Source organism: Drosophila ananassae, chromosome 3L (assembly GCF_017639315.1).
Source record: "Drosophila ananassae strain 14024-0371.13 chromosome 3L, ASM1763931v2, whole genome shotgun sequence".
Classification (NCBI taxonomy): domain Eukaryota; kingdom Metazoa; phylum Arthropoda; class Insecta; order Diptera; family Drosophilidae; genus Drosophila; species Drosophila ananassae.
The window spans coordinates 10,044,050-10,056,869 of NC_057929.1; the positions used below are offsets into that span (position 1 = coordinate 10,044,050).

At 41.9% G+C, this 12,820-nt stretch overlaps 4 protein-coding genes across 36 annotated transcripts in view; 2 read left to right on the top strand and 2 right to left on the bottom strand.

Annotated features, from left to right (window-relative positions):
* Window position 1: 1 nt before the first annotated feature.
* LOC6496023 (WD repeat-containing protein 19) lies at window positions 2–4,887 on the top strand. Its single transcript, XM_001960028.4, has 9 exons — window positions 2–319; window positions 375–1,100; window positions 1,181–1,793; window positions 1,855–2,431; window positions 2,489–2,771; window positions 2,829–3,009; window positions 3,077–4,160; window positions 4,216–4,585; window positions 4,644–4,887. Exons 1-9 carry the CDS (start codon window positions 159–161, stop codon window positions 4,747–4,749), a joined length of 4,101 nt encoding a protein of 1,366 aa, XP_001960064.1. The 5' UTR covers window positions 2–158; the 3' UTR covers window positions 4,750–4,887.
* Window positions 4,888–6,024: 1,137 nt separating this feature from the next.
* Window positions 6,025–7,281, top strand: LOC6496024 (tubulin-folding cofactor B). The gene is made up of 4 exons (XM_001960029.4): window positions 6,025–6,268; window positions 6,332–6,703; window positions 6,760–6,881; window positions 6,950–7,281. The coding sequence occupies exons 1-4, from the start codon at window positions 6,146–6,148 to the stop codon at window positions 7,065–7,067; spliced, it is 735 nt and encodes a 244-aa protein (XP_001960065.1). The 5' UTR covers window positions 6,025–6,145; the 3' UTR covers window positions 7,068–7,281.
* A 1,338-nt stretch (window positions 7,282–8,619) lies between these two features.
* LOC123257229 lies at window positions 8,620–9,570 on the bottom strand. Its single transcript, XM_044715408.1, has one exon. It carries the CDS (start codon window positions 9,568–9,570, stop codon window positions 8,989–8,991), a length of 582 nt encoding a protein of 193 aa, XP_044571343.1. The 3' UTR covers window positions 8,620–8,988.
* The window catches only part of LOC6494581 (MAP/microtubule affinity-regulating kinase 3), a 28,185-nt gene continuing 24,643 nt past the window's right edge, over window positions 9,279–12,820 (bottom strand). For 21 of the 33 annotated variants that reach the window (XM_032450530.2, XM_032450527.2, XM_032450529.2 and 18 more), the window contains 3 exons: window positions 10,034–10,183; window positions 9,855–9,973; window positions 9,643–9,782 (listed from right to left, as the gene is read on the bottom strand). In XM_032450530.2, the coding sequence (XP_032306421.1) occupies window positions 9,724–9,782; window positions 9,855–9,973; window positions 10,034–10,183 (328 nt within the window). In that variant the 3' untranslated portion in view covers window positions 9,643–9,723. Of the gene's footprint in view, window positions 9,783–9,854; window positions 9,974–10,033; window positions 10,184–10,532; window positions 12,131–12,820 lie in introns of those variants that run through there. The other 12 variants (XM_032450531.2, XM_032450525.2, XM_044715404.1 and 9 more) reach the window with 2 other exon arrangements.

The following is a 12,820-nucleotide window of genomic DNA, read 5'->3' on the forward strand; positions in this document are numbered from 1 at the left end:
AATTCACAGGTGCAATAAAAATACATACACAGCACAGGTGCGCTCGTAGTTGTGGTCACCGCTGCCATGGAAACGAAAAAGCCGTAAACAAAAGCCGGAAAAGTTTCTTTACCAGAATGCTGGCTAGAGAATATTGAAAAATTGTTTAAAATATAGTCATGTCCTTCGAGAAGATCCTGTACAAATACGATGAACCCCATGGAATCGGGGACGTGTATTTTATTTGGCAGAAGGCTTTGCTGGCCACCACAGGAACTGACGGCTCCGTGGCGCTGTACAACCGCCAGGGGCAGCTGGTGCAACGCATTATCCTGGCAGGGTGAGTTGCCACTACGGCCAAGTAATCTTTAAAATAACAGTTTAATCCGTTCCAGGCTCTGTTCTGGATTTGCTTGGGACCATGATGGGGATGTCTTGGGAATAATAACCAGTGGTTCCCCCAACATAACTTTATGGGACTACGAAACCCAAGAAAAGATGAGTGTGGAGACGGGTCTGCGAGATCCTTTGACCTGTATCCTCTGGTCCAAGCAGCAGCAACTCCTAGCCGTCGGAACAGGGCGCGGAAACCTGGCTATCTACAACCACAGTAGCGGGAAACGTCCTACTCCAGTTCTGGGCAAGCATAGCAAACGGATTACCTGCGGAGCCTGGTCAGCTCAGAATCTTCTAGCTCTCGGATCGGAGGACAAAAGCTTCTCGCTGAGTAATGAGGACGGGGACACGGTAAGAGTGGTCCAACTTAGGGATGCCCCAACCGATATGTACTTTGCTGAAATGGCCAACGATGACCGAATCGCTGGAGACAATGCCATCAGCATGATCATTGGCAAGCGCACCCTTTTCCTCTATTACCTTCCCGAGCCGGAAAATCCTACGGAGCTGGGCTTCCAGAGTCGTTATGGATCTTTAATGCAGCACAAGTGGTTCGGTGATGGTTATATACTGTTAGGCTTCTCCAACGGCCATGTGGTGGCTATTTCGACACACCCCAAGGACGTGGGTCAGGAGCTGTGGCAGGTGAAGAATCACAAGGACACGCTGAGTGGTCTCGCTTACTGTCCTACGTTGGATATTGTGGCTTCCTGCGGGGATGACAAGTACGTATTCTCTTTCCAGAATTGTAAATTTTAAAAACTATAAATTTATCTCTATAAATATCCTTTTATATCCTTTACAGCATCAAAATTCATTCGATTACGAACCTCCAGGAAACAGAGCGCATTATAACTGTTCCCGATCATGCCGGCGTTCAGATGATCGATTGGTCTCCCGATGGCCAATTATTGGCTGTTACCACCAACAGCGGCACCGTCTACATCTACGTCACCAAGCTGCCTCACCTGTTCGCCGTATCCGCGCCCCGGATCGTCCTGCTGAGTAGTCTGGCTGAAGTTTCCATCTATGTGTATGCTCCGGATAAGTCCAAGTCGTTGCCTTTCCGGCTGCCACTGGAGGGAGAGCCCACCTTCATGGCGGTGGGACCGTATAACTTTGCGGCTGGAATAGAAAAGCATGTATGGTTCTATGATCTCGGCAAGAGTTTGGGTGAGGAACCTCGACCACTAAGCGAACGTGATTTCCCGCGAAGTATTGCCAGCATGCGACTGAATGCGGATTACTGTGCTGCGTTATGTCCACCCCAGTTGATCCTTCAGGCCATCACAGCTGACAATCCAAACTGCAAGGACAAGCTGCAGGCTGTGTTTCCAAATGCCCTGCCCAATATGCCCAGTGATGCTGTGATCACCTGCTTTGCTCTCACCCAGGAACTGCTGATATTTGCCACTGATGTGAGTTCATCCTTGAGCTTTTAACTTGTTTATTTCTAAGGGTTTCCTTTTCATCATCCAGATTGGACACCTGGTGTTCTACTCGCTGGAAAAGTGGGAAAGCTGCACTATTTATCGGCACAGTATGGGCATTAGACAACTCAACGTGGACATTGAGGGAACCAAGACCATCTTCATCGATGACCATGCCCAGGGATATGTTTTTTTACCCGCCGTGGAGGAGGCTTTACTTATTCCAGAGATGCCTAAGGAGTGCCTTGGCTGCCTGTGGGATCTGACCCAGCCTAATATCTTCATTAGCTATGATACGAGGATGGTGACTACCCACGTCTTTGTACGCCACTCTGTCCAGGGAACCTATGCCTTAAAAGTGGGTGAGTCCAAACTGAATCCAGGACAGTTTCCGCTTCTACTGTGTGGCGGTGAGATGGCACTCCATGTCGATGGTGGCCAGTATGCGACGCAATCGCTCAGCACCCATGTGGTGAATCCCAGCAACAGCCAGACTGCGAATCTTCAGATGCTCCTTCGGCTTAGAAACTACGAAGAAGCCTTCAAGTTGTGCAAGCAGATGAATCAGACAAGTGCCTGGCGGGAGTTCGGGGAGCAGGCTATTTCAGATCTAGAACCGGATATAGGTGAGTTCTTGGCACTACGGATTAGTATGCACACTAACTGACAGCCATAATTAACAGCCATTCGAGCTTATCGCCAGCTGGGTGATGCTGCCCTGGTGAATGCATTGATGGAACTCCGCTATGTGGAAGATCTGGACATGCTCATCGGATGCTGTTGCATGCTCTTGTCCCAATACGAACAGGCTAAGGAGCACATGCTGAAAGGTGTCTACAACCGTGCGGCCCTGGAACTCTGCCGAGATCTTTTGCAATGGGATCAGGCCTTACTGCTGGCCCACAAGCACGATCCCCAGGAGGTTCCTTTCATTGCCAGGGAATATGCCCAGCAATTAGAATTTACGTATGGAAAATTGTTCTAAGCAAGACATGCATTAAATTAAATAATTTTAAATTTTAGGGGAAACTATGCTGACGCCTTGTACCATTACGAAAAGGGTTACAAGGAAGATTTAATCAACAACAAGGACAGCGAGCAGTCAGCTCTAATGGATGCTTCTCCGGAGTTCGAAGATCATGTGCGTCTGTGCAAAATGGGAATCGCCCGGACATCGATAAGGGCAGGAGATTTCAGGCGTGGGGTAAGAAGATTTATATTTCCTAGTAGTCCTAGTCCTAGAAGTAAATTTTATCCTATTTCCTTGTTAGATCCAATATGCCGTGGAACTAGAGGATAGGCAGCTCCTCTTCGATTGCGCGGAACTATTGGCCACCGTTGGCCATCTGACCGAAGCAGCCGGTTTGTATGAGCGTGGTGGGTTCTATGACGAGGCTTGTGGCCACTATATTGCCCTTAAGATGTGGCACAAGGCCAACAATATCCTGCCCAAGGTAAAGAGCACAAAACTTCACGCAGCTTATGCCAAGGCCAAAGAAAATGACGGTCACTTTGAGGAGGCCATAAAAAGCTATCGGGTTGCCGGTGACTTGGATGCCTGCGTCAGGATATACTTGGATCATCTGTGCGATCCTCATGCTGCCTCCGAAATTGTTTTGGAATCCCGCTCAATGGACTCGGCCAAGCTTCTGGCCAAGTTTTATCAGAAAATCGGCGATGTGGAACAAGCTCTGCAGTTTCTGGTTATCTGTGGTTGTGTGGAGGAGGCATTCGCCCTTGCCCAGCGACATAACAAGCTCCGCCGACATGGAGAGCTCCTGGAACGTTATGAAAATGCCAAATCCTCCGACTATCTGGCTCTAGCGCACTATTTCGAGAGTGAAAAGTATACGCTTTTGGCGGGAAAGTACTACTTTCTGGCTAGAGAGTTCACCAAAGCCCTGAGATTCCTTCTGAAGGCCTCGGCTTTTAACAACGAGGAGCAAGGTGCTCTGTCACTGGCTATTGATTGTGTGGCCACTTCGAATAATGAGCAATTGGCGACCCAGCTCATTGAGTTCCTCCTGGGCGAAGTGGATGGCGTTCCGAAAGATCCTCGCTATCTATTCCGTTTATATATGGCTAGAAAACACTACAAGGATGCGGCCAAGACAGCTGTCATTATTGCCAATCAAGAACAGCTCGCCGGGAACTATAAATCAGCCAGGGATCTGCTCTATTCCATGTACCAGGAACTACGGAGGAACAATTTATCCGTAACTGCTGAGATGCGGCACCAGTTTATTCTCTTACATCGCTACACTTTGGTAAGGATTCACGTGAAATTGGGAAACCATCTCCTGGCCGCCAAGCTGTTAGTGCAAGTGGCCGCCTGTATTTCACAGTTTCCTGAACGTAAGAATAACACAACTCTTCTATGCCCTGTTTAATTGTTTTTAACTTCTACCAGATATCATTCCCATTCTCACCTCAACGGTTATTGAGTGTCATCGGGCAGGACTCAAGAAATCTGCCTTCACATATGCCTCCACCTTGATGCGTCCGGATTACAGGAATCAGTTGGACCCCCGATATGCCAAGAAGATAGAATCCATTGTGAGAAAAGCTCCTAAGGGCATTAAACAGCTCCGTGATGAAATCGATGACGAGACCATGGAGTGTCCCATTTGTGACTCAAATTTGGCCAATATGGAGGTGACCTGCTACAGTTGCAAGACCACCCTTCCCATCTGCATAGCCACGGGCCAGCACATCATCAAGCAACTTATGACATCCTGTCCGCAATGCGACTTCCTCTGCTTCCGCGCTGAAATGGAGAAGTGAGTCGTTAATCCAAACAAATAGTGAATTAAACTCTAACTTTGTTCATCCTTTCAGCATTTTATCGGAGAACGGCGAGTGTCCCATGTGTGGGGAGCGTGTGGCACCGGAGCAATTGCTTGATGTAGAGGACATTCGACCATATATACTGGCCGCCTCTTAGGATAGCCTCATCATCGAACTGACGCAAACGAATAGACTGCACTTGATCACACAAAACCAAAAAATAGAAACGTATACATTTATGTATAAAATGCAAAGCACAAAATACACTTGATTAAAATACAACTTTAAGAGAACTGCTTTTTTTCGTTGTCCCCAAACCAAGCCCATATCTCGACCAATTCTCATCCGATCCCCAAGCGGATTACCTTCAACGATTTCTAGTTCGATTCTGCTCCAATCTGCACCAAAACCTGACAACAACATTTTGGACCCATATTTTTCAAAATTTTCGGATGGAGCCCCTTGTAAAATTCAGGATTTTCATTTTGGGCCCAATCCAAGCCCATATCTTGGCCAATTCTCATCCGATCCTTGAGCGGAATACCTTAAACGATTTCTAGTTCGATTCTGCTCCAATCTGCATCAAAACCTGACAAAAAAATGTTGGACCCATATTTTCAACTTTTTCTGATGGAACCCCTTGTAACATCCAGGATTTTCATTTTGGGCCCAATCCAAGCCCATATCTTGGCCAATTCTCATCCGATCCTTGAGCGGAATACCTTAAACGATTTCTAGTTCGATTCTGCTCCAATCTGCATCAAAACCCGACAACAGAATTTTTGACCCATCTTTTTCAAAATTTTCTGATGGAACGAACCCCTTGTAAAATCCAGGATTTTCATTTTGGGCCCAAACCAAGCCCATATCTTGGCCAATTCTCATCCGATCCTTGAGCGGAATACCTTAAACGATTTCTAGTTCGATTCTGCTCCAATCTGCATCAAAACCTGACAACAAAATTTTGGACCCATATTTTTCAAAATTTTCGGATGGAGCCCCTTGTAAAATTCAGGATTCCCATTTTGGCCCCGAACCAAGCCCATATCTTGGCCAATTCTTATCCGATTTCTAAGCGGAATACCTTAAACGACTTCTAGTTTTGCTTCCATCTGCATCAAAATCTTCAAATCTTAACCTTAATCTCAAAATCTTTTTCTTAAACGATCCATATTAATTTCTAAAGTTTTGACAATTTTCATCCGTTTCATCAAGAAATACCTTACAAGATTTATCAATTTTTTTATAGATATTTTTCGAAATTTTGAACTTGTAATCCCTTGTAAAGTCTGAGTAATTTTAGAAGCATGTTTAAATTTGTACTTTGTGAATTCAAAAAGCTTCGTTAAAATTATTAGAGCTGGGAAAGCTTCGATTGTAATCACATTTTGGCCATGTCTTTTCAAAAACTGGCAACACTGGTTGGAAATGCGATTCATCAACACTGCATTTACATCAACATAGCCCTGTATTATTAGTAACACCCGGTTTTTAAAGTGACTAATTCCAAATTTTATTTAACTAATTTAGCAACAAATCGCAATAACTGCAAGATGGCGCAGATAATTGAGTCGGGCAAATCGGATTTCATCAAAGCGAATGTGTCCAACTCCCACAATGATGCAGTGGCCTTTGAGGTGAAGCTTGCCAAGGATCTAACAGTTGCTGAGCTTAAGGTAAGTTGGTAGAATATATCAGAGGTGTATCTACTAATTGCCCCCTTTACTGGTGTCCCTTAGAGCAAACTAGAGATCTTGACTGGAGGCTGTGCAGGAACTATGAAAGTGGAGCTCTACAAGGGTGACACATGCCTCTCCACGCTGGACAACAACAACGCCCAGCTGGGTTACTATGCCAACTGCGATGGCCTACGCCTGCACGTCATCGATAGCTTCGCTAACTTTAGTTTTGACAACGCGACCGTTGAGAAATTCGAGCTGACGAAGGATCAGTATGAGCAGCGAACCAATTCCGTGAGAAACTACCTCAAGCAGAACAAGCTGGGCAAGTACAATGAGGAGGAGATGGCTCAGGCCGAGGAGAAGCGCCGGCAGCAGGCCGAGGAAATGCAAAAGCGGGCGGAACTATGCATCGTGGATGCAAGATGCGAGGTAGAGTATCCTACTTCGTCTCTTGAGAAGATTTTACTAAAAGAATATTCCTTTAGGTCGCAGTTCCTGGAAATCCAAGACGTCGGGGAACCATTCGTTATAATGGACAGCTGGAGGGCAAGAGTGGGGTATTTATTGGAGTAGAGTACGATGAGCCTCTTGGGAAAAACAATGGAAGGTATGATTTCACTTCTTTAATGAAAATTCAAAAGAAGAATTCTATATTCCATTAATTCTCACTTGCAGCATTGCTGGCAAAGCTTACTTTACCTGTCAACCCAATTATGGGGGCTTCGTCTCCCCACTTTCCGTTACGGTGGGCGATTTCCCAAAAGAAGAATTTAACCTGGATGATGAGCTCTGAGAGCTTTTATATGGTGTACTTAACACAAATCTCGGAAAACTACTCGCACATCGCACATGCCAGTTTAACCAAAAGACTTACCAGGCAATTACCTTATTTATACGCAGCAGGAAAACTAATTTTAGTTATGCCATTTTGTATTTATTAATTAAAACATCTATGTATGTATGTATATCAGATATTCTTACAACATGATTATTCGTAAATTCTATAATCGGCTTTATCATATTCTGATTTAATGGTGTTCTCAATCATTTTTCACTTTATCAATTTTTGTTTTACAATAACTCAACCGTTTTGAAACGAAAATAAATACAAGAAATAAGTATACGAACTAACATATATTGTGCAATGTGTGTTGTGATCTGGGGCGCGTTAGTGAAGAGTTTACTGGCCACAGATTTGGATAACGAAAAACATAAGGGACGTGAGAAGTTATAGCAATGCTTACACAGATAGATATATATGTCTCTTTTTTTGTTTCTTGGGGAATACAGGAGTTCGGCGTTCTAATTGGAGAGGATATCTTTCGGCGTATATGTAATAAGCTGCTTGCTTTATATATTTATGCATGTATTATATACTTATGTGTGTTTATGCAGTGCCTAGTCCTAGTAATTATTAATAAGTTTCAATTAGCTGTCATTTAACAACAAATATATATAAAACGATGCATGCTTTTCTCGAAGGTTAAGAATTATAGAAATGCGTCACAATCATGATGTAGACGTAGACAACTTGATGTGCCACTATGTATATGTTTTGGTATCTATAGACTGTTTTTCTTTGAGCCTCCACAACTTAGATAAATGGTCGTCTTTTTTCATTTTACTTTTCTTTTCTTTTCATCCTACATCTCACTTGAGATCGCTCCTCCTCATCCTCCTCGAAATCCCATTTATTTTATCCTCATAACACATAAAATTCTACTTCAGAATCCATTCAGCACACTAGCTTGCAGAATGATGATCTCAAACAGCCACTGGCTCTGGGGTCTTTTCCTCGGGGGTAAGTTGAACTTAGCGGAAACTAGGTAACAATTGGCCACAATTGCGTCTGAGTTTTATGTTTCGGAGTGGTTTCATCTTTTGTTTTCAGTAACCTTGTAGCCTTAACAGTAATATACATACATTTGTTGTCTGTGTGGTGTGTGTTTATTGTGTAGAGTTCTATGAACTGTTTAAATCAAATGAAGTTGTTAACCAAATGATCTCAGGTATAAGTACCAATGTATACCAACTATGCGTATTCGAGCACGGGCCTAATAATTACAATAGATGGGCATGGGCATGGGCATGGGCTTTAGATAAGATATTGCTGATTATTGATCATCGCCTCGATGGTTTGGCGTTTAAATATTGCCGCCACATACAAACATTCGCGAGAATACATATATATTTTCTTAAAATGAAACAACCCGAGTTCGGATATCTGTATATATTGTGTGTGTTCTTTGATCGTTTGTTTGCCAAGCAAAATTGTTTACTGGATATCGACACATAAATGCAGTTTATAGAGCGTTGATTGGTTTCTTGTTAATATTTATTGTTACTGTTTTTTTTTTTGTTTTGTTTGTTTATTGAGTTGTGTTCTGGTGTTACCCTTCTTCAAATAATCATCCTGCAGCCCCCCCGGGCTGCTAGCAGGCCCATTAGCTAGAGTCCTATTAATTAACGTATGTATTTATGTAATTATGTGCGTATCTATGCGGGTGCTAATGCTTGTCAGTGTGGGTAGATAGAGGGGTTTGTCTGCTTGATTGTTATGTGTAGTTGTTATATATTCAATACGTTCGATCTACGGAGAGATACTAACATCCATTTTTTTCTTTTGTTTTTGTTTCTTCCATCGTCTTGAGATTCGGTGCAGGATACGCCTGCCCCACAAATGAACGCCACTGCTACGGCCATTTTCCATTCCATTAGAGAGTTGTGGTCCGTAGCATGGCAACTTTTCCCTCCGGCTTGCTGCTTGATTTCTCCTTGTCGGTGGCCACCGCCGCTTCCTGCTGCCCTCCGCCGCCTCCTGCTGCCGCCTGTGCTGTCTCCTTCTCCTTTTTCCCCGACGACCCCTGCCTAGCAGCAGTCAGCTTCCGCACAATTAGGCTTCCGGTGTGCTTGATGTTTCGCTTCAACCGGTTGCCTCCGCCTCCGCCGCCGCCATCGCCTTTTACTTTCTGTCCATCTTTGTGTGAAGATTTCTTGGATTCACCTGATTTGCCATCAAGGGCATCGACTTCTTCCTCAAGAATCGGGTTTATTGGATTAAAATCCGCAAAAAGTGGCACGTCAATCGAGTGACCTGGCTGGGTGTCAATCACAGCATGTAGATCCGGCACATCCTCGCCAGATTCCACATTCTCCTTCGAACTGAATGGCGAATACATTTGGAACGCTGATAGCAACGAGTTGGATTTTTTCTGATCCTCACTGCCTCCCGTGGACAGGCGGCTCTTCTTGCGCCTCTGTGACCCCTGCTGGCTGGTCAGGGAGCGGCAGAGCATCGAGAGCTCCGACAGCCGGGAGCTGCTGTCATGGCTGACCGTGCGGCAGTTGGTGGTGGAGATGTTATCGGATGGATCAGTGGGCCGCGAGGCGGAGGAAGTGGCGATGGCGGCGGCAGCGGCAGCATTCCCCTCGTTGTTCGTTTGGTTAAGTCACAGCCGGAGGTCAAAAGCAATGCGAGACGCAATGTTCTTGAAGCCGATGCTGGTGCCTGAAGAGAACAAAAGGTTTAAAATTATTAAACATGCTTTTTCTTTGTTTTAATTTATGCGTCAGGACGTACCAGAAATTCGCTTAAAGCGCACTCCATTGAGGGATAGCCGTGGCAGCTTGCACACCTCTATTTCCCACTGCACCAGGGAGTCTGTGTTTGGATCTCCATGTACGCACCATAGAACAAATCTACAAAGGTTTTAAATATAATTAATTGGTACTAAATAAATAAAAGATATTAAAACAAACCGTTCACGCTGCTCGTAGTCACAGTTGTTCTGGTCGAGCACCTCGCGAATCTTCTGCATTATCTGATCGGGCATTAGGGGCGAAGTGGTTTTCATGGACCATGTGAAGCGCAAAACTCTTGGTTTCGCAGCCTCCTCCGTGGTTGTTGTACTGAAAGATGAATATACATATAACCAATATATAAAAAAAATATCGCGCAAACCATAGTTGCTTATTAAAACCTGGGCAAATGCAGACTCGTTTTTGGAAACTTTCCCATTTTTTCGGAACTTTGTTTTTTAAGTTTGCAAAAATTGTACAGAACTTGGCGTAGAAAAAGTCGGTTAGTATGTCAGTCATTTATTAATTTGGAATTTACAAATTTTGTAAAACATCCAAAATGAATTGGTAGTCAATGAAAACAACAATCCATGGAAATAGTAGTAGTTGTAGTAGTCGTAGTGGCTCTACCATGATTTCAAATGAAATAAAATAGAAATGCGTTTTTAGTGGTATTTTCTTTTGCTCACAAATGTTTCACATCATTTATTATGGATTTTTATTAAATTATCAATTGTTTTAATTATGCGTTATTTCTTTGAAACTTAATATGTATAGATAACTACTTATCGGGCCACTGAAGGCGCCCGATGATAACACGATCTATAGATAATCAGCTGTACAAATAAAATGGTCACATGCACTAGTGGTAATACATTGTTTTTCCTTGAATTTAAGTTTAATTTGTTTCTATTTATCGCAATGTTTTGTTTTTTGTTTGTTTGTTTGTATTTTTGTTTTAGTGACTACGTGGTATGCTTAAAATACTAAATATTTGCTGGACTTCTATCTGGCTTTCAGCATAATTTCAGCTCTTGAAGTTCAGCTTCGGGGCAACAACAGTGGGTGTGCTAATGAGTTGCAAGATCGTTAATTGGTTGGCTGGCTTGCTGGTTGCTTGCTTGGTTTGTTGATTGATTGGTTTGTTTTTTGTTTTCTTGATTGATTGCTTGGTTGGTTTAACTCTGATTGTATGATCCTCGGATACAATTTGAAATCAAGCTCATAATCGGAAATACAGATCCATACATACATACATATACATAAAAAATACAAAGATCGCTAAACAAAATTTAAGATCATCGTTACAAAATTAGCAACTTGTGTTTTGGTGTTCTCACTACAAAAAAAGGATAAATGGCGTATAGACAAATAAATACACCAGTTTTCATATCGTTTTAGTTGAGTTACGCTTAGATTAAATTTATTTCCATCCGCAGTTAACTCTCTCAGTGATTTTATTATTTTTATTTAGATTTTATTAACTAAATGCGATACGCATTTAAGATACATTTTATATATATATATAGTTTAGGTATAGTACTCATAGGTGTATTATTTAGTTATAAACTTTATCCATAATCGTGACAGTGACAACAATCATTGCATTAATTATCTCTTGCATTTCCGTTTCCGGTATCGGTATATAGATATCGATATCAGTATCAGTATCGTTTCGATTTTTATTTAATTTTATATTGCCGTAGTCTGGTCGCTTCTCGCTTCTCGCATCGTTTTACAAACAATGAAAACAAAGGGTTTCGTAATTTCTGTTTGTGGTTGCTTTACTTTTAAATATATATATATATATGTATATGTATTTTTAATTTATATAAATTTATAAGTATAATTAGTTAATAATCGTAATAAAACATAGGCGCCTTTGTGAAATTTTCAATTAACGCAACGGAACTCAACGTTGTCGGTGTTCATTTGAAGGGGGTTCGGGTTCGGCAATCGAATCGAATCGAAAACCGGAGGATCGGTGGATTCGATATCGGAACTGGTATCGGGTCGTCAAAACAGTTACAGTAACGGTATGAGTAAACATTAACAGTTTCGATTACCGATACAACCCGATACGATCCGATCCGATCCGATCCGATGCGATTGGGGATTCGATCATATCTGTGTCTGTCTTGTTCATATCTGAGAACCTCTCCGTCACGCGCGTTTACTCTAGGGGGAATCGTTTGTTTTCAGTTTCAGTTTCAGTTTCAGTTTTAGAACTATTAACAAGAAGTAGTTAATGCTTGTTTTGTTAATTACTGGTTTGGCCTAAAATTAAAGAAAAAATTTTAAACAAATTATTCACGGCTGGAAAAAATATTAATAATGGGGTAAAAAAACAAATACCAGGAAATGAAACCAAAGTAGACAGAGATAAGAATAAAACGGAATAATGGTTTAAAAGTTTCATTTTTCATGTTTCTTCATAGAAAAAGAAAAGTAAACGCAATTGTTGTTCTTCAACTGATAAGTAGTAACACTTCACATTATTATTTCTTTTATTTTATTATTATTATTGTATTTTCTTTAAGAGCATTTTACAATAATTAAATTGATAATGTTTTTTAAATAAATGAAATTAAAAGAGACAAGAACAAAAGAGCCTTCCTAGCGTGGTGGTGATATTGATAATATTGATATAATGGAGGTACATTGTTGTACAAAGCAAACGTGGATATACAGGATTAAAGAAACTACATAATTAATATTTATATATTGTATATATAATATATATATGCATTTATATATAATAAAAATCAATCAATCAATCAATCAAGAATAAAACAAACTAAGGAGTGACGGAGATTCTGAGATTTATTTGAGAGCGTAGAGAGGAAGCGACAGACGTTGGAGGACGTTGGTATACTTTGTTTGCTAGCCAGATCAGATATGGATCAGGATTATGGATTCAGTTCCGTATATCAGGTATTTCCCGTAGTCACATATATATAGATTTGT

Bases quoted from the DNA above. Each gene is read 5' to 3' on its own strand.
- LOC6496023 (XM_001960028.4), top strand. From the start codon at position 159: ATGTCCTTCGAGAAGATCCTGTACAAATACGATGAACCCCATGGAATC. The intron at 2,432-2,488 runs GTGAGTTCTTGG...CATAATTAACAG, and splicing joins AGATCTAGAACCGGATATAG to CCATTCGAGCTTATCGCCAG. The intron at 4,586-4,643 runs GTGAGTCGTTAA...TCATCCTTTCAG, and splicing joins TTCCGCGCTGAAATGGAGAA to CATTTTATCGGAGAACGGCG.
- LOC6496024 (XM_001960029.4), top strand. From the start codon at position 6,146: ATGGCGCAGATAATTGAGTCGGGCAAATCGGATTTCATCAAAGCGAAT. The intron at 6,269-6,331 runs GTAAGTTGGTAG...GGTGTCCCTTAG, and splicing joins TAACAGTTGCTGAGCTTAAG to AGCAAACTAGAGATCTTGAC. The intron at 6,704-6,759 runs GTAGAGTATCCT...ATATTCCTTTAG, and splicing joins TCGTGGATGCAAGATGCGAG to GTCGCAGTTCCTGGAAATCC.
- LOC123257229 (XM_044715408.1), bottom strand. From the start codon at position 9,570: ATGCTCTGCCGCTCCCTGACCAGCCAGCAGGGGTCACAGAGGCGCAAG.